At 47.3% G+C, this 22,949-nt stretch overlaps 1 protein-coding gene across 1 annotated transcript in view; it reads left to right on the top strand.

Annotated features, from left to right (window-relative positions):
* The window catches only part of RFX3 (regulatory factor X3), a 274,479-nt gene that overhangs the window by 142,996 nt on the left and 108,534 nt on the right, over window positions 1-22,949 (top strand). The window contains exon 3 of the mRNA XM_075559876.1: window positions 21,051-21,148. Within this exon, the coding sequence (XP_075415991.1) occupies window positions 21,051-21,148 (98 nt within the window). The remainder of the gene's footprint in view (window positions 1-21,050; window positions 21,149-22,949) is intronic.

Below are 22,949 nucleotides of genomic sequence, written 5' to 3'. Positions count from 1 at the left end.
AGAGAATTTGCTTCAAATTAAAAAAATAAGACCAGACCCACCCTCCACTGAGTTGGTTCTGACTGGTAGCCACCCCGCAGGACGGGAGTGAAGTGCCCTGGTGGGTTTTCTAGGCTGTAGGTCTCCATGGCAGCGGAGAGGCCTCGTCTCTCTCCTGCATAGCAGCTGCTGTGTTTGACCCACTAGCCTCAAGATTAGCAACCTGACACTTAACCCCACGATCCACCAGAGCTCCTGCTAGCTCCCGTTTCAGTGACATGCAAGATAGCAAATGCATTGAATGAAACTCTGCCTCCATGAGGTTTTTCCCGTTAGCAGAATGAAATGATTCTGTAATGCTTTTGCTTTGTTGTTTTTTAAAAATCGTTCCATTTTCTGTTAAAATACCATTCTCTGAGAAATCTGTGTTTTTAATTATGTTCTTGGTCATAACTCCCACAGATGCTGTATCACATTATCCTGGCCACGTTGAGTAAATTAAAGCTTCATTTTTTTTTTCAGAGGGAAACCCCCTGCCCTTCGTACATCCACACTAGGCTTACTCATCTAGACAGTGAAACTCAACCACTCGCTAAGGATGTCCGATGTGTAGTCGAGAATGCGACTCATTTTACATACAGGCATATTTTTGCTTTTTGTTGAGCCATAATTTATTTACAGAGAAATACCCACTTCTTGAATCGACAGCACAGAGTGTTGATAAAAGAGATTGGATTCATAGACTCTACCCTACAATGAAGACACCAGGCACTGCCCTGAGGGTCATCCAAGACCCTCCATCCCCCACACAGAATAATTAGACCAAAGACTGAATATTGAGACTATGGTTCTCCAAATCCACATTGGTCCTGAGAGAGTCTATGTTCACGAGTCTGACATTCTAAATACTGAGTAATTGGTCATTTGAATGGATACTGGCATAGAAGCAAGCATGTCGTGGACAGGTATTAATTGAGTAAGTAGTTTGGGGAGAAGGGTCACTTCTACACATTTTTTGGGTGGTGGGGAGAGACCACCTCAAACCCTCTAGCCAGCTGTCTTCAAATAAACAAAACTTCTCAGTGAGTGAAGCTGGTCTTGGATTTAACCTTAAGTTAGTGGTTAACTGTTTGGGGAGGCCTGTCCTTGTCGCAGCGTGGCCTCTGCTTCTGCTGCTCTTCCACAAGACTCCCCGCCTGGATGACTCTCTCACGACACCCTGCTTACAGACCTGCTCTTCCTTTCCATTCTCTTTTTGGCAAAGGCCCCTCACACAGTAGAATCCTTTTTTTTTTTCTTGTGGCACAATTTTATTTTTGTAAAAATAGCACCAGGGGGAGCTACGAAACAAGAGAGGTAAATGAAGTAAGGAAAAGTAAAGCCGCTTCACTTAGGAAAAGCATGAGAACTGGTCCCCACCCCCACAGCCCCACCTCGCCCCTCCCTGCCCCTCCCCGCCCATTCCCTTTGCTGTTATCATTGCCTTCTCTTCCCGGCTTGCTCGGGAAGGTACCATCTGCCTGCGTGATGCTTCCTTCCTGGCAGCTGCTGGCTGGGCTTCAATTGTGCCCACCTTCTTCCCTTCACCAAAGCCGGCCCCAGGCTGCTCTCAGTGCACCAGGCACAGAGACAGGTGTTGAGGAAGCATCAGGCACCCTGCCTGCGTCTGCATGGAGTTTACCTCCACGTCACCCATTCATGCATATTCTCTCTCTCTCTCTCTCTCTCTCTCTCCACCTTAAAACAAGCATGGCCTCTGCATGGGAGCTAGTTAGGCCATCATGTAAGTAGTAGCAAAGCTGGGGGAAAAACAAGCAACCCTCAATAAGCAAGGGGTCTAGCTCCCTGTGCAGCCCCAGGCATTTGGGCAGGCAGGTGGGAGGTACAGACTGCGGTGCCCGGGCTTCCCAAACGACTGGCCAAATTGACCACGCACCTGTCTTGCCAAGGAGCGGGGGGCCGCTTGGTCTTTAGATTAATAATACCTTTTGCTTACCGAGTCAAAAACCATGGAGACAGCAGAACAAATTAATTAAGGAAAGAGATCCCTGTCCGTGGTCCTGATAAGGCCATCTGTCGAGTGCTTGCAGACCTGCCCGAGTTCCCCAGTGGCCGACATCGCTGCTGCTCTCCGCATCCCATAGAAGCTGGAGTCCTCTGCAGCCTGCTGTCGGTCAGGTTCATATGTAAACATCAGTTTTGAGTACGCAAGTGACCTTGCAAAATTCACATCTGCCAAGAGAGGAGTAATTTCATTTGCACTTTCTTTTTAACCCCTTCTCACGGCCTTGTTTGCTTCAACAGGTCCACCACGCAGCTGGTTATTAGTCCAGCTTATCGGTCAGTGGTAAGTGATTTCAGCTCGTGTCTTCTTTGTTTTTCGCCTCTCATTCTAAAACTTAATATCTGGCTAGTGGAACCATCTTGAAATTGAAATCGTTACGTCTTGTATCTGCGATGTAGCATTTCACTTGTTTTGCCCTACTTATTCCTTTGTTTGAACACTTTTACATGAGTATTCCAAGTAACAAGCTTTATTAAAAACCATTCCAATAGTATAAAAACATGTTGACAGGGGGAAAAATGACACTCATTTTATTCTCCTCCCCCTCTGTCTATGCCCTTTATACATTTTCTTTTGATGTATCTTTAGAAAAATTCTGTCATCCAGCCATATAGCAGTTCACATTTTTCCAAACTGATTTCAGAGTGTGAAGTATTTTGTATTTCGAGGAGTTGGAAGGATTTCATAACTTAAACGTTATTTGATAAATCAGATTTAACTTGTTGCTAAGTCCCATTGAGTCAGTTCTGACTTACAACAGCCTTGTGTACAGCAGAGTGAAACCTGGCCCAGTCCTGTATCATCCCCAGAGATGTTCTCCTTTGAGCCCATCGGTACAGCCACGGTGGCCGTCCATCTGGCCGATGGTCTCCTTCTTTCTGGTTGCCCTTCTCCTTTACCAAGCATGATGTCTTCTCCAGGGACTGGTCTCTCCTGAAAACATGCCCAGAGTATGCGTATGTACAATGAAATCTCCACAGCTTCGCCTCAGAGGAGTATTCTGGGTGTGTTTCTTCCAAGAGGGATTTGTTTGTTCCCGTGGCAGTTCGTGGTACTTTGGAGATTCTGTGCCAGCACCACGAGTCAGATGCGTTCTTCTTCGGTCTTCCTGGTTCAGTAGCTGACATTCACATGCAGAGGAGGCAATTGAGGAACACCATGGCTTGGGTCAGGCACACCTTAGTCCTCAAAGTAACAACTTTGCTTTTCACACTTTCAATAGGTCTTATTCAACAGATTCACCCCGTGCCTGTCTGGAAGAGGACAGATGAACAGTGGAGCCTTTTACGCTAGTGGAATGAAGATGGTTGGCTGATTGTCAACAGAGTGTATCCTCCTGTAGACATTGTAGCTGCTGCACTTGCGTGGATCAAATACTGAGAGGCTGGTGGCTCTTTCATGTACGGTGTCTTCTTTTGAAATAGATTTTGAGTGTGCAGTATCTTTCAATTCCATCTTTCCACAAGCTTTTCGAAGCCACCTTGTAGTTCTAAAGTTTCCCATATTCTCTACGAAGAGCTTTATCCAATGATTCTGAGATTCATTCTTGTCCTTTGAGTGAGATATATATTTGATTTATATATATGTGTGTGTGCGTGTGTGTGTGTGTGTGTGTGTGTGTATGTACAAACCTATACAAAACAACATGTAAACCAAATCCGGTGTCATTGAGTTGATTCTGGCTCAGGGCGGGATGATCATCTTGGACAGCGTTGAACTGCACTTTAAGATTTTTGAGGCTGTACATCTTTGTGGGAGCCGACAGCCTCATCTTTCTCCCAAGGAACAGTAAACGAATGGGGTAACCCACGTCTGGCTCTTACCCAGAGACCCCAGGGAAGAAGCTAATCTAGGCTGCAGCAAGTCCTTAACAGAACTCGTTTCTCTCCGTTTGTCACACAATAGTGGCCCCTGACCCTTGCCGATGCCACTTCGGCCTGCACTCTGCTTCTGCAAGCCACCCATCTTACTTCCTACCTGGTACCCGCTGCTTCAGAACAGAGGAGTCCCGGGGCTGCCGTTGTTAAAGTGCTCCGCAAATGACCACAAGGTCAGCAATTCAAACCTGCCAGCTTCTCCAAGGGAGAAAGATTTTTCTGCCTTGGAAACCAGATGGGGCAGTTCTTCTCTGTCCTATATGGTCACTGTAAGTCAGAATCGGTTCTTTGGCAGTGGACTGGTCTTGGGGACAGAGGTTGCACACTTCTGCCTCTCCTGCTACCTGCCGGAGAAAAACCCAAACCAAACACACTGCCAACAAGTAAATTCCAATTCCTAACAGCGCTGTAGTCCAGGGTAGAGCTTCCCCTGTGGATTTTCGAGCCTGGAACTTCGTAGAGTGGCTGGTGGTTTCCTGCCACAGACCCTGGGGCTGACAGCCCAGTGTGTGACCAGTACACCATCAGCGTTCCTGGGGATTCTCTTTTGAAGGGTTCATGTGATTTCGTGGGGCCCCATCGTTCTAGGGTCAGCATGTCGTATAACATAGCACGGTCATGGGAGGGGGTGCTCATTATAGTCACCTGTGACAAGTGGGAGGGTGTGGAATGTCAGGGTGGAAGGAGCATTTTTAACAAGTCTTCCTACTGCACTTTGTTGACATCGCTCCTTCAAGCCTCATGTCTGCTCCCCCAAACCAGTGGGCTGGACTGAAGCATGGAAGTCATATGCAAGACGTTTACCTACCTGGTCCTGTTGCATTTACATTGGGACCAGTAAAGAGGCTAGAATTGATTGGAACTTTTGCTACAGAGGCCCTATGGTCAGATTTGACTAAAATTGTTTATAGTATTTATAGAATCCATTCTTTCTCAATCCCAGCATAAGCAAGGATCACATCCCACAGGGTTTATTCAGACTTGACCAGTTGAATCCAAAGTTGAAGGAAAAGAGGCTATACAAGAACAGCTGAGAAGGTTGGGAGTGGGTGGCTGACAGACAAGAACCTGTCTCAGAAGAAAAAGCTACAAAGCTGAAATCATAAAAGGTGGCTGGTTTCAGGGTAGGAGCATGCACACAATTCCACGTGCAAATGAAACCGCACTTCTTGATCAATGTATCCCCTCAGGTCACAAATGGATAGAGTAATAAATGATGTTGGAGAAAATTTGGTATCTGTTCCCCAAAATACCAAAGTGAGACCCAATCTCATTCGATAATAGAGTTGATGCCAGGTTTTAAAACTGTAAAACCAGTGGACACAAATGTAGGGTTTTTAAGTATATAATGTTTGAAGGCTTTCAGGGGGATATATATATATATATATATATATATATATATATATATATATATTCCCATGGAATATGCAGTAAAACACCTTAAAGTTAAAAAAATTAAAGGAAAAAGATATCTTAAGAAAATATATTTATCAAGACCCTGCAAATCATTAAGGGAAAACAAACAGTGCAGGCGATAACTGGGCAAACGATCTGAATGGGCCATTCACAGAAGAAGAAAGACAAATGACCAGTAAACATATGGGAAAGTCAACTTCACAGGGTGTCTGAGTGAGACCAGAAGGAATCCTTCCTCTGGACACTTTTTGTTTTTTTAAAGCTGGATAAAAGTAACTTAAATGTTTCCCAGAAGTGGAATGATTAAATGATTAAATGAGTTAAATTGTATTTGTTCTCTAGAGTACCAGGAAGCCAGGGGAAAGAGTGGTGTTTTCCTCCTCCATGCACACACACACACACACACACAGAGAGAGAGAGAGAGAGAGAGAGAGAGAGAGAGAGAGAGAGAGAGAGAGAGAGAGAGAGAGAGAGAAAGCTCCAGTGTGTACGTGGTGAACTCCCAAGCAAACCAAGCAGTAGGAAAATCCACGTCATCACGCACCTGGCTCGTGATGCGCTCCGCCACCAAATGATGCTAGGACAGCAAGACAACGCTCACCTGATCCGCTCTCCTTACACTGAGGCGGGTGCCCCGTGGCACACTGGGAATTGTGGGTGGGAGCGGTCATGACGTGAATTATTTTAAGCCACACATCGAGGAGCTCCGGGGCTGAGGGAAAAGCACAGCTACTCAGGTTCTAGGTTATACACACGGGGCCTGTTCCAAACCAAATGTGTTTCCGCGTCCCTGTGCTCAGTGCATGGGTGCTGTCTAGAGAAACAGATCCAGTGACACTCGTGGATGGATAAGCTTTAGATCAAGAAGTGTTGAGACATCAAGAAGGCGTCCCAGCCAGTCTGACTCACGCCCACCAGTCCGGGGCTGGCCTGTCGGTCCCTCGGGTAGAAGGGTGCTCCACGGGTTTGCAGTGGCTGATTTCCAGGAAAGGGATCACCAGGCCTTTCCCCGAGGCGCCTCTGGATGGTCTCCAGCCCCACCCAGAGAATCCCGATCCCAGGGACATCAATCGACTCCAAGTCAAGCCCACTGCTGTCCAGTCGATGCCGACTCAGCGACCCCAAAGGGCAGGGTAGGTGTGTGCCTGTGTGTTTGCGAGACTGACTCTTCACAGGAGTAGAAAGCACCATCTTTCTCCCTCGGAGCCGCTGGTGGTTTTGAACTGCTGGCCTTGCAGTCAGCAGCCCGATGCGTAACCACTACGCCACCAGGGCTCCCATAGGGATCTGCTGGGCCAGTTAAGCTTGCAGCAGATAGGTCAGCTTGGCAGGCTGTGGTGACTGTTTGTGGATGTTCCAAAGAGGCCACCTTGATAGATTTTCTCAGAGAACACAGGACCGTCACGGAGGCTTGTGGCAGAGAGGAGAGGAAGGCGGTGGAATACTGTGCTGCTGAGAAAAAGGCCAGAGAGCGATGTGCAGAGGATTCCTCCCCACCCCCACCCCCAATCTTGGTAATGCTGCCTTCATTCTCCAAGGGTGGCCGGGGCTGCCCTGTGAGACGTTTGTGGGGAAACCTTGCCCCATCCAAGCTACCACCCCAATCTTGCAGCTTCAGACATTTTGTTTCTGGAAACTCCACGCACATTGTAAAGGAACCCCATGTGGGCCCCTCAAAGGTGCCAAGACTGTGTCAACCAAAGAATGCGGAATCTGTTGGGGCAAGAGCTAGAGACTTGGAGGAAGTGCTGCCTTCAGAAGCGTCTAGACCGAGGCGGAGGCGGTGTGAGAATCAGCGGCTGTTCCTTTGGGCGGTTTTGTTTAATAAAGCCTGCAATGGCTCAGCTGCCATACTTTCTGACTCGCCCTCTTGTTACGTCGTCACCTGTGGTATCTCTCAGCGTGCCGGGCTGCCTGGACATCACACAGGAAGCAGATGGTAGGTTAACTTGGTTTCTACATGGCTGTAGGGAGCTGGGCCTCCTGCCCACTGACATTAGAGAGATGTCCAGGTGTTCCCCACTGAGGTCTGAGTGTCGTCACTGCACCCCCGTATGGGCGTGTGTGTCTGAACTACGCCATGGTGGGGAAGCGGAGGAAGGCCTATCATCGTCACCTCCAGGCAGCAGAGTAAGGAGAAGTGAGTGTGTGCCTCTAGGAGAAAATCCTCCATGCATACTCTGAATGCTTCTGCCTGGAAGCTTTTATGAGATTTGTCCTTATGTGGCAGTTTTGTAATTGTGGAAGTAGTCGATACATCGCTTTAAAAATGAACTTGATGGTAGTACACACAGTGTCTTCTCCTTTTATTTGGGGTGGTGTGTGGTGGCCATGCACTGGCCGCCAACCACAAGGTCAGCAGTTGGAACGGGAGAGGGACTTGACTTTCTGCTCCCATAAAGAATGCCCGGCTCAGAAACCCATGGGGCACTTGCTGCGCATCAGAACTGGCTCCATGGCACCGAGTGAGGTGTCAGCGGTCCCAAGTTGCTATCCGGTTGGCTCTAATTCCTGCAGCCATGCACAACAGAATGGAATGTTAATTCCATGTTCAAATGGAAACTTTTTATTTCTACCAAAAAGCAGGGGGGCAGAAAAAAACTGCTCTTTCCAGAAGTAGAACAGAACCATGAATTCAATACCGCAACAATGAAGAAAATGACTATGATATACTTACAATAACAATGAAGAAAGTTACTGTAAATTAATACAAAGAACTCGAACTCACTGCCATTGAGTCAGCCCCGACTCGTGGTGTCCCTGTAAGGCACTGAGAACCGCCCCTGTGGATTTTGGAGACTGTGTAACTGTTTAATGCAGTGGTCTCCTCCTTCCTCATGCCGTGACCCTTTTTCATACAGTTCCTCGTGTGATGGGGACCCCGAAACCATCAAATTGTTTTTGTTGCTATTTCATCACTGTCATTTTGCTATATTATGAATTGGGAAACCCTTGTGAAAGGGTCGTTCTACCTCCAAAGGGGTCTTGACCCACAGTTTGAGAACTACTGGTTTAACGGGAGTAGAAAGCCTCCTCTTTCTCCCTTGGAGCCGCTGGTGGTTTCAAACTGACCTTGTGGCTAGCAGTCTAATGCTTAACTCCCTACAGCCCCAGGGATCCTTAAATACAGGAACAACAAATAACAAAGTTTGGCTGGCTGCTGCTTCTTGGCAAGATGGGGCTGACCTAGAGGACTACTTTCTCCCTAAAAAAAAAAGTGTCAGATTCAGTGAAGACGCAGAAAACTGAGAATGGAATACGTCCTTAGTATATGATTCGCTGTTAGTTAATGCCTTTGTGCACCTGTGTTATTCCATATTTTGGGAAATCCTGGTGGCAAACAGAGAAGTGTAGGATTAGAGTCAGGAGATGTGCGATCCTTCCACCTGTCACTTACTATGTCTTTGTGTTGCCATGGTGTCTGTACTTTGTCACATTTGTAAGCCATCTGCCATCCTGTGGCTGTTGTGTAGATCAAACGAGGCTATATTGCAAAGTGCCAGTACTAGGAATATTAGCAATGGATTAATAATCTCATGTAACTATGAAGCGCCATCATTTAGATTATAGGGCTCTGGCCCTCAAAGACATACCGTATATACTCGGGCATAAGCAGAGTTTTCCAGCACACTTTTAATGCTGTTTTTGTGGTAAAATTAGGTACCTCGGCTGATATTTGGGTTGTCTTATACTTGAGTATGTTTGGTAACCCATCCTCCCAAGTCCCTGCACTCTACCCTGAAGCGTGAAGCAGTCAGCATCTCTGACCTTGGCTTTGGTGCAGTATGACCATGGCCACTGGAAGCAAGTGTGACTATATCAGAAACACACCAAGCACCTAGTCTAAAGGTGTGTCTGGACTTGCAAGATTTAACCTCATTCTGATAGGGTTGGTTCTTGTGACGTGCTGCTTAATTATCTGATAGTTTACGTCTCTGTAGTCTGATTTTCTCCTGGATGAACGAACGGCAGGCAGGAGCCCCAGCGGCACAGTGGATGACATGCCGGCTGCAGCCCAAGAGCAAAGTCTTGGAAGCCCGAGGGAGCAGCCGCCCCCTGAGCGGGAATCAGCTCAGTGGTGGCGAGTTGGGGTTTGGAGTGCTTTCTTTTTTGAGACCGGCACCCTGTCCTGCAAGCACTGCTGGTGCAGTAGGGAGTGTGGTATACCTAGCTCATTCGCTCTTCCTCATCACTGGGGTGTCCTGGCACCCCTCCCTTTCCCAGAAATCATTGCGGAGCTCAGTGGACTCCTAGGGACGGTGGGGTCTTCTGGACCCCAGGGAAGGAATGCTTAAGACAGTGTTACGACTTGACAGGATGAAGTCACTTGACAAGAAACCCTCGTTTCTTTGTTCTTTTTGACTGACACAGGATAGGTGAATATGTTTTATGTAACATCCATCATACTTCGTCACTGATACATCTCTCTAAACTGTGTCTTCAGTGTCATAGCCCTGTGCCCAGAAACACGCCTCCCCACACCCCCCACACGTACGTCTCACACACACACACACACACACACACACACACACACACACACACACACACACACACACGCTTCTGAAAATCTGCTTTACCTCTTCCAAGTGAAGTAGATTCTGCTTTTGGGGTGGGGTGGGGTGGGGGTGTTGGCTAGCTGGTAGGCACCTCTCAAAAAACACACAAACCCCCAATCTCACTGTCCTTTAGTCAGTGCCAACTCATAGTGAGCCTCCAGGAGAGGGTAGATGTCTGAGACTGTAACTCTTTACTGGTGTAGAAAAACCCCATGTTTTTCCCAAGGAGCAGCTGGTGGTTTCAAATTGCTAACCTTGTGGATCGCAGCCCAATTCGTAATCACTATGCCAGAAGGTATTTCAGGATCTATTGAGTTCATGTACTCCCATATGATTCTTCTTCCTTGTCTTGTCAGAATCCCTTCTTGGGATTCTATGTCAAAGTTCAAATGTAACCACAATGTATCAACTTGTCTAACATCTTACAGCTGTGCCTGCAGTCACACATGTTTAATAAATAATTCGGATCAATTGGAAATTTCATCTGTTTGCCTGTCACCCCCATAAAGGACCAGGCTTTTTGTTGTTTGTTGTCCTTTTAATCTGTGAGACGCATCCTTTATACTGCATTATATCCAAAATAAGTGTCTGTAAAGAGAAGGAGCGAAATAGTTTATAAGTGAAGGGGTCAGTTAACATGGGCGGTGAGTGAATTTTACAAGGTGGGTGAACAGATTCCATTTCTCGACCTAAAATGACTCCTAACTAATACACTCGTGCCCTGGTCCCCTTATTTTTTTACATTGATCATGTGTCTGAGGGCTGGCCAGTCCTGGAATTCGATAGTCAGCATTCCCTCTCTTTAGGACAACCCTTGGTAAGTCAGTGTTACTTTCCCAGGGAAACATTGTTTCCTTTCTCAGGAAACACGAGGAGGGCAGACTTCCTCCCATCCGCAGTTTCCTGCAACCTGCCCTGTCAGCATCTCTCGGCTTTTCGTGTTCATCACCTACTCCCGCAGGCAGAGCAGGCAGAACGGTTACGCATCCCTTGCCAGAAAATTGCTGTCAACATCCTCAATACTTGGAGGATTCTCACTGGGCAAGCTTCATTCAATTCTTGTCATAGGTTGAATTAGGGAGCCCTGCTGGTGCTGTTGAGGGCTGCCAACTGCAAGGATCGGTGGTTCAAAGCCACCAGCTGCTCCATGGGCGAATGTTGAGGTTGTCTGTTCCCTGTGAAGACTCATGGTCTTGGGTACCACATGCAGCTGTGAGTGGGAAAAGGATCCGGTGGTGGTGCTTTGGGGTTCCCTCACCCCCTCATTTCTCCCTGGCTCAGAACTACTCAAGGGGCTCCATCCCTTTTCTTTTCTAGTGACTTTTAAAAGATCATTTTATCGGGGGCTCTTACAGCTCTTATAACAATCCATCCATCAATTGTATCAAGCATATTTGTACATATGTTGCCATCATTCTTTACTAACGTTTACTTTTCTATTGAGCCCTTGGTATCAGCTCCTCTTTTTTCCCCTCCCTCCCCTCCCCACCCTCCTGACCCCTTGATAAGTTATAAATTGTTATTATTTTCATATCTTACACTGACTGCTGTCTCCCTTCCCCATGGTTCGTCCTGGCGGGGGTGTGGGGCGTGGTTTTGTGTAGATCATTGCGATCAGTTCCCCCTTCCTCCCTCTTTACCTTCCTCCTAGCCTTCTGGTATTGCTACTCCCATTCCTGTTCCTGGATTCCATGTGTTAGGAGCTCTTCTCTCCTATCTGTACCTGTGTACATGCTCTGGTCTACCCTGCAGAGAAAGGCAGGACTGGGGTCATGATAGTGGGGCGTAAGGAAGCCGCTTACATCAGTGCTTTACTGATGTCCTGTCTAATATATATGTATGTATATATATGTACATATATAAAGTGCATGTGTGTGTGTATAATTGTGGTGTATCAAATGAGAGTCCCAGTGATCAACTGCTGAAAGATGAGGCTCCCCACCCCCCTGGGAGCATAGTTCTGTTCTGATATTCACAGGGTCCGCCAGAGTCCAGGCCAACCATGTGGAACATTCACCATTGTCACCTGGGCCATTTGTTCCATGCTGTTAGTGACCTTCCTGAGGCTCACTTGCATACCACTACCTGCAAACAGCTTTTCGTTGCATTTGCCTTCCTTCTTGCCTTTTCCTTAATCAATGTAGTGGTTACGCCTTGGGTGCGATCAGTCCACAAGGTCAGCAGTTTGAGACTACCAGCAGCTCTGAGAGAGAAAGATTGGGGATTCAACTCCAGTAGACAGTTCTAGTCTTGGAAACCCACAGGTGGTTGCTGTGAGTCAGCATTGACTCCATGGTGGTGAGGTTGAGTTTTTTGGTTTCTGGACCGATTCTGTAGCCCACCCCTCCTCTCCGGGTCCGTCACAGAACAGCCCGCCATGGCTGTGGACAGACCCATCAAGCATCTCACTGGGCTCACCATCTCTCCCATCTCAGGAGTCCTGTGAAGCCATCTGAAGACCCTTTCCGACTGTCCCCCAAACTCGGTTTGAAAGGTGAGGTTCCACCTTCCAGTGTCGGCCTTCTCCTCTCTTGTGAGAAAGACCGTGAAGATCGTAACACAAGATCTTTTGGCAAAGCAGTTAGTATTGTTCTGGGCTAATAAGCTCTCACGGTTATAAACAATTTCGTTCATTTTAGAAAAGGGTTTTGCTCTTGAAGCACATCCAAAGCAACATATTGTATAAATCCCTCCCCCAAATGCATCAAGTTGTTCTGTTGAAGTAGCACATTTCCCTGTGTTGTGTACTTTGCATGGGTATTCATTTATTTATAAATAATAGAAATTATGACAATCTCCACAACATAGGCAAACGTCTTTGTGATAAATACTACATTGGTGGCATCGCTGGCGGCGTCTCCCACTTACCTCAACATGTCCTCAGGAAGGGAAGGTTCCCTTGCTTGATTCATCAGTGTCACCTAATGTAAATACATTGCTGCAGATACTTAGGTTTGCTGGGAAAAGGGCACCGCCGTCCGTTGACAGAGAATGAGTAATTTGCTCGTACCAAGTTATTAGGATTCTTCTTCGTTGCTGACAGCATTATGAGTTACCAGGTAACCTCTCAAAAATTAGCCTAAGGTCATGTCTAACTTGATATATTCAGGTCACTTTGATTCATTGAACAGTTAATTAAGGGAGTTATTGATTGTTCCCCGCAGTTTAATCTTGGCCCTTCTCTTTTCAGCTCGGATTTTGGCCACGTCACTCTTCATTAAAATTCAAAAGTGGTGGGAAAAAATGTGTTCATCCTTTTGGGAGCAAGAAAGACATTGAAATTAGGGGAGAAAATTAATTTTTTCAACAGTTTATTTAATCAACTCCTCCCCTAAGGGCTCAGATAGGGTGGACAGTAAAGTAAGTGGATCAGTTTATAGATTTCTTTCTGTATTTCTCTCTCTCTCTCTCTCTCTCTCTCTCTCTCTCTCTCTCTCTCTCTCTCTCTGATATACACACATACTGAAACACACACACACACACACACACACACACACAAACTCAAGCCTCCTACTGTTGACTTGATATCAATTTATGGCAACATAATACAGGATTTTGAGTCCAAATCTTTCTGGGAGCAGACAGCTTCTGCTTTCTCTCATGGAGTAGTGGATGGGTTTGAACTGCTAACCTTTCAGTCCATAGCCCAGCACCTAACCCACAGTGCCACCAGCAGAACTGAGATTTAGAACTGTGTGCTGGAAATTGGATTCCTGGCATGGTAGTGAAATGCCAACAAGGTGTCATCTTGTTAATGCTAATCCGAACCCTTCTTCCTGCCCCAAAGCAGCTACAAATAAAATAAAATAATATATTTCTGGTCACCCTTTGAACAGAAATTAAAGACTAACTGAAAACAGTATCAAATATTATTGAGCAGATTTGAAACACATGTAATTATTTAGGAAAGAGAAAGGAGGTAGCTCATTTTCATCTTACATATGCTGTGAAGAACTTTGGAATTTAAGGAGAAGGCCATACCATGAAGAAAATAGCAAATACTTTAAGAATGCTAACCCTCACGCATCCCATTAGACTTGACATCCTTCTGGCCTAGGTCCCCCTGAACAGGTTGAGAAAATCCCCTTCTGTCCTTAGTTAACTGAAAAATATTTCATAAATGGAAGTTAGGCAAAAAATGTTCTCCCTTTCTTCCATAACTATTGTGGATTTACTGATGGGCTTTCTAATGTTAAACTGAGCTTTCCCAGAGCCAAATTCTGCCTGATTGGACGCTGCTCTGATATGTTGTCCTTCATATACATCGTGGGATTTGACTGGTATTATGTTCAGGATCTTTTATGTTCAAGGGGGAAGTTACACCTGCACTCTACTGGTTTTTGTTTGTTTGCTTTTCATCCCTGCTTTTGATATCAGAGTAATGCTAGCTTTATAAAAAATAATTGAGTGGTGTTTTATATCTTACATTTTATAATTTATTTTTCTTACATTGACTTTTTTTCCTTTTAATGTTTGATAAAATGTATCAATGAAACCATCTGGGCCTAAGTTTTCATATGTGGGAAGGGTTGTGATTTTAGATTCAATTGTGTGTGTGTGTACATATTACTATATATATAAATATGTGTATGAGTTTCTACATTTTTGGTGCCAATTTTAATCATTTGTGTCTCTTGACACAAATAAATTTAATTTGCTGGTATCCAGTTGTTCCTGTTGCCCCTTTCATGGCTGTGGGATATGTACTGATGTGCTTTTCTTGATATCCTTACTTTGTATCTTTTTCTTTAATTTTGGTTAAGTCTAGTGTGATGTTTTTCACCTTCCTTGACTTTTTTAGACTTCTATTTTATTGATATTTTTGCTCTTTGTTAATTTTCTCCTTCTACTTAAAGCAGATTACATTTTGGTTTTCATTTTCGAGCCTTTCGAATGGAATGTTGGACTCCTACGCTGGAGTCTAAGATTCCTCCAGCCCCTAATGTGACTAGTTCAAGCTGCTAGTGCCCTTGGATGCATGGTCTAGCAGCATTTCCCCGATTTTAATATACTTGCAGGCTCATTCCATTCAGTGTGTCTCCAGTTTCCTTTGTGATTTCTTCTTTGAATGGCTGCTTGCCCTCTAGGGGTCGCATGACGCAAATGGGGCAGTGAGTTCTCGGTTACTTCACTTTTCTTCAGAGAACAGCCTGTGCTTTTCCTCCGCTGTTCCTTGTTGGAATTTGTTCCATAGCCCTTAGCTTGTCGTGGAATATATGCTTGTGTGCTACACGACGTACTCACCCTGCTCTTGTGGCAGATTGCCGTGTGAGTTTGTGGGTGGTTTCTGCGTCCTTACGACGTTTCTGTCTTTTGTCCCTAATGCATTTTGGAGAGATGAATGTGGAAGTTGGGTCATGAGCTTCCATGTTTTCTTCCAGTTCTGTCAGTTTTCGTTTGATGTCTTGAAGACAGAAAATGTCTTTCTCTTTCTTCTTCTCTAACAGTGTGCCTTAGCCTGAAGTCTTCTTTGACTGACAATTTCATGTTACATGTTGAAATCGAGAAACACAAATCCTCCGACTTGGTTCTTTTTTTCAAGTCTGTTTTGGCCATTGATTCCCTTACAGTGCTCCCTCAGAACCTGAGGGTGCCGTGGTTCAGCTGCTAACCGAAAAGTCAGTAGTTTAAACCCACTAGCTGCTCTACAGAAGAAAGACGTGGCAGCCTGCTTCCGTAAAGATTACAGCCTTGGAACCTCGGAACCTCCCTGGGGCCTTCTGCTCTGTCCTGCAGGGACTCTGAGCCAGAGTCAAGACTCCACCGTGTGTTGTTGTAGTTGTTACGTGTGACTGCGTAGCAGTGGGCTCAAACATAACAATGGCGAGGGTGGCCCAGGACCGGGCGCTTGCTAAGGAGTCAGGACCAACTCCATGTCACCTAGCAACAGCGGCATATGCATTTGAGGACTGCTTTTTCTTTTTTAAAGCAATCATTTTTACTGGGGGCTCTTACAGCTCTTATAAGAACCCATATATTAGTGGTATCAAACACATTTGTACATATGTTGCCATCATCATTTTCAAACATTTTCTTTATTCTTGAGCCCATGGTATCAGCTCCTCTCACCCACTACCCTCATGAACCCTTGATAAATTAAGATTATTTTTATATCTTCACGGTTTGCTGTCTCCTTTCTCCCATGTTTCTGTTGTTCGTACCCCTGCGGGTTGGGTGCGGGAGCGGGGAGCGGGGACAGGGATATGTCGATCATTGCCTCTTTTCTTCCCCCACCTGCCCCCTACCGTCCTAGTATCGCTACTCCCATTACTGTACCTGGGGGGTTTATCTGCCCTAGATTCAATGTGTTGAAAGCTAGACCAGTGTACATGCTCTAGTCTAACCGGATTTGTAAGGTAGAACTGGGGTCATGATAGCAGAGGGAGGACGCATTAAAGAACTAGAGCAATGTGGTATGTTTCATCGGTGCTATACTATACCCTAGCTGCCTTGTCCCCTCCTTGTGACCCTTCTGTTAGGGGATGTCCAATTGTCTGCAGATGGGCTTTGGGTGGCCACTCCAGCCCTCCTTGTTCTCATTGGTATCATTGTTTTGGGTTTTCTGAGGTCTGATACCCGATTCTGTCAACACTTCCTGATTACACAGGCTGGTGTGCTTCTTCCATGTGGGCTTTGTTGCTTCCCTGCTAGATGGTCACTTGTTTATCTTCAAACCTTTAAGACCCAGATGCTCTATCTTTTCTTAGCCAGGCACCATCCACTTTCTTCACACCACACTTGCTTATGCACCCATTTTATCTTCAGCGATCTTGTCGGGAAGGTGAGCATCACAGAATGCCAGATTATTAGAACAAAGTGTTCTTGCATTGAGGGAGTACTTGAGTAGAGACCCAAATGTCCATCTGCTTCCTTTATACCTAACATATAAATATGTGTACATAGGCCTATGTCCCTATTGTTATATATAAGTATATTTATATGTGTATGGCTTTTTTTCCCTTTGTGATCGAATTTTCTTTCCATGTGTGTGTATCTTGGGATTTTCCTAGTGTAAGATCATTTTATCTGTAAATAATGGTAGTTTAACTCTTCCTCTCTTGCTCCGTTGCCTTTTGTTTCTGCCATGCGAGTGTGCCCGAGCAGGGTCTGTCCACATGGGGCTGAGTAGCACTGGGCGCCCTAGCTCCTACTTCCCGCTGACGTGCTGGGAGCTCAGAGATTCTTATAAATGCCCGGCCTCCTGGCGAGGACGCCCCTGACTATTCACAGCTGCCTGACTGTTCTAATCCAGAAGCACCCTTCCACCCTGAGCACCTGCCGAGCTCTGCAAAACAAAGCTGACCCATTCGAACCCTGGCCCACAGTGCTTTGCGAGGTAGGGCTGCTCTGCCTGCCCCAGAACCAGGGGCCAAGGTGACACTGTAAATGTAGGCTGCTGCCTTTTAGACCCTTGCCCAGCTGGGGAGGGGATGGGCCAAGGGCAAGGACAAACACCACAAAGCTTCCTACAATTTTACTTTGCACTCCTCCCACCCACTCCCACCTCCCCTGTTCACTTGGTTACTGTAAACCTGCAACCAGAGATCTGAAGAGTGGACCCAGGATGCTTTTGCTGTGGGCTTCATTGTTTTTGCGGAGGGGCAGGCGCTCAGGGCTACCTGTTGTTAGGTACCTTCAGGCCCACTCTGGCCTCAGCTCCCCAGTGGGCGAGTAGCACCCGGACATTGCCTGCTTCTCTGACATCTCCAGATAGCAGGCTGCTTGCTCTCACCGTGCAGCCCCTATGGGTATGCGATAGTCCATTTGTGTGACTATCCTTTTCCTTCCAGGTCTTCTGCCTTTGCTCTGAACCTCTACCAAAGAGCACCAGCCCCTCTCCTGATGGCAGGAGCCCTGGTGCCAGGAGTGGGCTGCATGTTGGCCTGCTAACCACAAGGTCAGCAGTTCAAAATCACCTGCCACTCCCTGGGAGAAAAATGAAATGTTCTACTCCTGTCAAGATTTGCCGTCTCAGAAACCCGTAGGGGCAGTTCTACTCTGCCCTCTAGGGTTGAGGCCTGCTCAGTGACAGTGAGTTTTTGAGGCACTGGTCCCTCCTGGTTACATGTCCAAAGTCAGCAAGACAGAGTCAGACCACAGTTGTTTGTAAGGAGCATTCTGGTTGTACTTCCTCCAGGACAGGTTTGTGCCTCCCTGGCAATCTCTAGCACATTCAGTACTCTCCTCCGGCACAATGCACATGCGTCCATTCTTCTCCGGTCATCCTTTCCCTTGTCCAGCTCTCTCACGCACACACGCATGCACACACGCCCACACGCACACGTGCACCCACGCACGCGCACACACACACACAGTGGTAAATACCAAGGCTTGGGTCAGTACCTTAGTTTGTATCTTAGTTTCCAAAGTGGCGTCTCCAGTGCCTGCGTGGCATTTTGATCCAGGTACTAATCCTTGTTTATGGACATGATACCGGTTCATTTTCATTTGAAGCGTGCTACATAAGAAGCAGGCGCCACCCCTCTTTCCCACTTCATCTCCATGGCGCTCAGCACAGGAGCCATAATTTAAACATGTGCTGTGTGGCCTTCTGTTCTCCTGCCAAGGTGTGTGCACACGCTTGGGCACATATATGCAGGTGAAGTGTGCGTTTGGGACATGCGTCACCGCATGCTTGGCTCTGCCCCGTGCGCTTTCACCTGATGGAACCTCTTAGCGCTCTTGCCACTGGAGGCTGCTTGACTCGGGCTTCGTTCCTTGAGCCTCAACAGTGCGTCTGTGTGCTGACGTCTCACTCCTGGAGACCCTGCGCGTCATCGCCTCGCTCTGGTTTTGTTCTTACTGCGATGTGGCACAGCAGCTCTGTTCCAATGGTGGGTTTTCTGTGGCAGGAACTTAAGAGAGTATCAAATAATGTGCCCGTTTATAAGTGGCCTTGCCAAAGAGGCTTAAGAAGATGTAAGGCCGCCTATTTTGTTCAACTTCTCCCGATTGTTTCTCTAACCCCCTTTGTAGTATTTGTCGTCCTATAGCATGAAACCGTAAAAGTTCTAGTTTCCTCGAATTACTTGGGTCACTTTTGATGTGTGTTTTTAGAATCTGCTTTTATTGCTCATTTGCCATTTTAGTGTCCCAACTTACCTATTAATACCTATTCACCACTTTTCCTTCGAAGTTTGTATCTTCCTCTTGTTGATTCATAGAGGCTGTTTGTATATTCAGGCTCAAAACCAAGCAACAGTGAAATCCGTTGCTGCCGTCCAGTGGATTCTGACTCACGGTGAGCCCCGCAGTTCAGACTTGTTCCCTGGCTGCCCTCTGCCCTACAGCAGACCACACACACCTTTCTTCCACAGGGCAGCTGGTGGGTTCAAACTGCTCACCCTTTGGTTAGGAGCCAGTGCTTAACCATTGCGCTGCCAGTGCTCCTTGTGGCTCAGGACACCAACTCTGCGTTGGAAGAAACCATAGGGGTGCCTCAGTGGTTCAGAGCCTGGCTGCCAGCTGAAAGGTAGGCAGTTCGAATTCACCAGATGCTCCTACTCTCCTGGAGACAACCCTGAGTCAGGACCAGTCAGCACCATAGCAACAGCCTCCTGGACTCTGCGCACGCACGTAGTGCCGAGGAGTTTCTCACTCCTGCGAGGCTCCTGCCTTTGGTTGTTCGGGGGCCAGTTGCCTTACAAACCTTTCTCTTATTCGTGTCCAAGTCCACCCGGCTCTCGGGGCATCTCCCACTGGAAAGAGTCTTTTTTAAGGAAGGCTTCTCCTTCCCAGTGTCATGAGTGCTTATGTGGCTCGATGTCAATCTGCTTTTCCTTCTTTGCCATCCCTTTTTAAAGCTCATGAATTAGAATGTGGGTGTTCTCCGTGTATATGTGACAGAAAAGAACTGTTCTGATAAAATTGTGTAAGCTTATTTAGCTTTAGCTTTGCCTTTAGTTTTGCTAAGAAAGCTTTTAAAATGTTTTACAATGAAAAAAAGTGTTAGCTTTCAATACTTCAGGACCTTATAGCATGGGAAGGTTTGAATCATTCTAAGTATAAAGAAATGTGTTCATTTAAAAAGCATTTTCGTCATGTACCATGATGAGGTCCTTCTGGTTTATATATGTAAGTGGGAAAAAAACAGGTTGGGAACCAAACCAAAAACCCACTGCCATCGATTCCATTCCAACGAATATCAACCCAGAAGGACAGGACAGAACTGCCCCCGTGGGTGTCTGAGACTGTCACTCTACGTGAATAGAAAGACCCGTCTTTCTCCTTTGGTGGGGCTGGGGGTTTTGAACTGGTGACTTCGCAGTTAGCAGCCCAGCAAATAACCCCCGATGTTGTGAGAGCTCTTAGAGCTCCAGAATAGTGTATACGATAGGCCGTTGCTGCCTCAGACCCATCTGTGTGCGTGTGCGTGTGTGCATATCCGAGCGTAAATACATACACTTGAGAAGCTTCCAGCAGCTCATGGGAAAATGTCCTGCTGACCCTTCGCAGGTATACACATGCTGATAAACACATATGCACCTGTCTCTTAATGACGGGGAGGCAACGGAAGGGTAAAGGAAAGAGCGTGTGGGCACAGTACGATGACAAGCAGGGCAGCAGGAATCTGAAGATGTTCCTGTTGGTGTTGCCCGTTATCCTTGCGTCCACCCCAGCTCCGGGGACGGCTGGACCCCAGAGGTCCTCAGTGACCAATGTTCTACAGGTAGATATCTCCAGGCCTTTCTCTCGACACATGATGAGTACACGGGACTTGGCACAGCCCGAGATTTGCACATTGACATCCTTTCAGCAGTGTTCCGCAATCAGGTTTTTTTAACTTTAAATAAGCATTTTAAAACTGATTGTTGGGGTAAGCAGAAACCAAATTTGCCTCTAAGCAGCCATCTGAGTTGGATTTGGTGTGTCTCCCAAAGACACGAGGGGCGTTAGGCTTCCTGGCGCACACTGACGAGTGTGGTGGACACCTGCATGCCCGCAGAAATTATTGTGCCTAGGTGGTTTAAGGTAGGTGCCCCATGTGACCCGGTGCGCACCTGCACAAAGAACTGGGAAAGGAAGGCCTCCCTAGAAGCCATGCTCCTGGGCCTGGACACACTGGGGGACCTTGGGAAGCTTACCACCCCAGCCCACCCCTGGTGCCTTTTCCTCCCCTTTGGACCTCTCTCCAGGGTCACCGTGTTTGTTTTTCAGGTACCGCAGGTGCAGACTGTGCAGCAGGTACAGCACGTCTACCCAGCTCAGGTGCAGTATGTGGAAGGAAGCGATACCGTCTACACCAACGGAGCCATGTAAGTCCACCTGCAGGGGTCTCTGCCCTTCTCTCAGTGGGCGGCATGCGAGTACTGACCCTACCACTCTGCCTGCGCCCAGCCTGCATCGCTGAGGGCTGCATCTCAGCTTGTTCTGAATGTGTGCTCCTGTCCCCTCTCACCGGACCCGGCGGGGACACTCAGTGGCTCTCACTGCAATGTCCCTGTAGCACTGGCCCCAGGTGGAGGTAGAGATCACACTCTGTGGCCACGTGTTAGGCTACGATCGGAAAGCCCCGCAGTACAAAACCACCAGCCACTCCTCGGAGACAGAGACGGAGCTTTGACTCCTATAGAGAGCTGCAGTCTGGAAAACTCATGAGGGGGTAGTTCTCCCTGTCCGCCAGGGTCACTGTGAGTCAGTATCAACAGATGGCCGCGAGTTTCTTTAAGGGACTTTGTTCTTTTAAAAAGCATAGACATATATGATAAAATAATAATTTATAAATTGTCAAGGGTTCAGGGCGAGGGGCAGCAGGGAGGGGGGAGAAAATGAGGAGCTGATATCAAGGACTCAAGTAGAGAGCAGGTGTTTGGGAATGATGATGGCAACATATGTACGAATGTGCTGGACACAAATGATATATGTACGGATTGTAAAAAGAGTTGTATGAACCCCTAATAAAATGATTTTTTAAAAGCAAAGACATTACATGCATGTCAGTAGAAATGAATATGACTGTGGATATTGGGAGGGAGTTTTAATATTGGCAAATTCGGGAAAACTAGGTCAAAGTCAGCCTGGTTCTTCTGTCTGAAGCCTGACTCCCCCCCACCCCCCCAATTCACACCCTTGTCTCCTCCCCTGTGATGGTCACAGACATGGAAGCCTCTCCCCCTTGGTTTTTCAATCACTTTGTACCATGGTTCTGGAAGTGGCTGTGTAAGCAGATGCCCCTAGCGCTTTCTCACTTGCCGCCTGGAACCTCCCAGGCCCCTTATGCGTACGCAGGCTCTCTATGTGTCCTGAGATAATTCTGATGCTCCCACCGTTGACCTCGTTTCATCTGTGGCTCACTTCCCTCTAGGGGTGGGTGGGGAGGGGGGTGTTCCCCTGACTCCGGCTCCCGACATGATTTCATTGGTGCTCACAAGATTAATCCACGGTCTTCGCCAAGCCAAGACAAGCTCACCAGCGCCCAGTGAATTCCGACTCACAGTGAATGACCCACTAGACAGGAGGTGGCTGCTCCACAGGGGGTCTGAAGCTGGAAGATCTTTATGGAAGTCTGCGAGACTAACTCTTTAGGGAATAGAAAGCCTCTGTTACCCCCCCCCCCAAAGAGCAGCTGCCGCCGCCAAACTGCTGACCTCATCGTCGTTAGCAACCCAACGCAGAGGCTCTTGGCCACCAGGGCTCCTCCAGGGTACAGGGCCATATCTCTCTCAGATGCCCAGACAGTGTCTGGTTCCCTCCCAACTGTCACGTCTGCATGCCAGGCATCCAAACCAGGAAAGAGGGAGGAGGTAGAAGGAGCGATGTGCCAGGAAAGGGGTGCTGGTGGTACAACAGGTTAAGCACCAGCTGTCAACAGTCTCCATGCATCAGAATTGAAGACCCAAGACAAAGCGGGGGCTGTCCCCATAATTCACCGCTGGTGTTTGCTTCCATCCCAGTGGCTCAGCCCACAGCGCTTCATCATGGCTGGTGCGGGGGCCTTGGGGAAGGTGATAGCCCGGGCCTCGGACTGCTGGAGTGGCTGTTGACAGAGTTGACCATCCAGTGTCCCTTGCCATCATGCAGCGTGGAGCCGTGGCCTGGAGTAGAGCAGAGAGATCA

This window comes from Tenrec ecaudatus, chromosome 10 (genome assembly GCF_050624435.1).
Source record: "Tenrec ecaudatus isolate mTenEca1 chromosome 10, mTenEca1.hap1, whole genome shotgun sequence".
NCBI classification, from domain to species: Eukaryota; Metazoa; Chordata; class Mammalia; order Afrosoricida; family Tenrecidae; genus Tenrec; species Tenrec ecaudatus.
The sequence above is the reverse complement of the archived record's forward strand: the minus strand, read 5'-3'. Positions and strand labels throughout refer to the sequence as shown.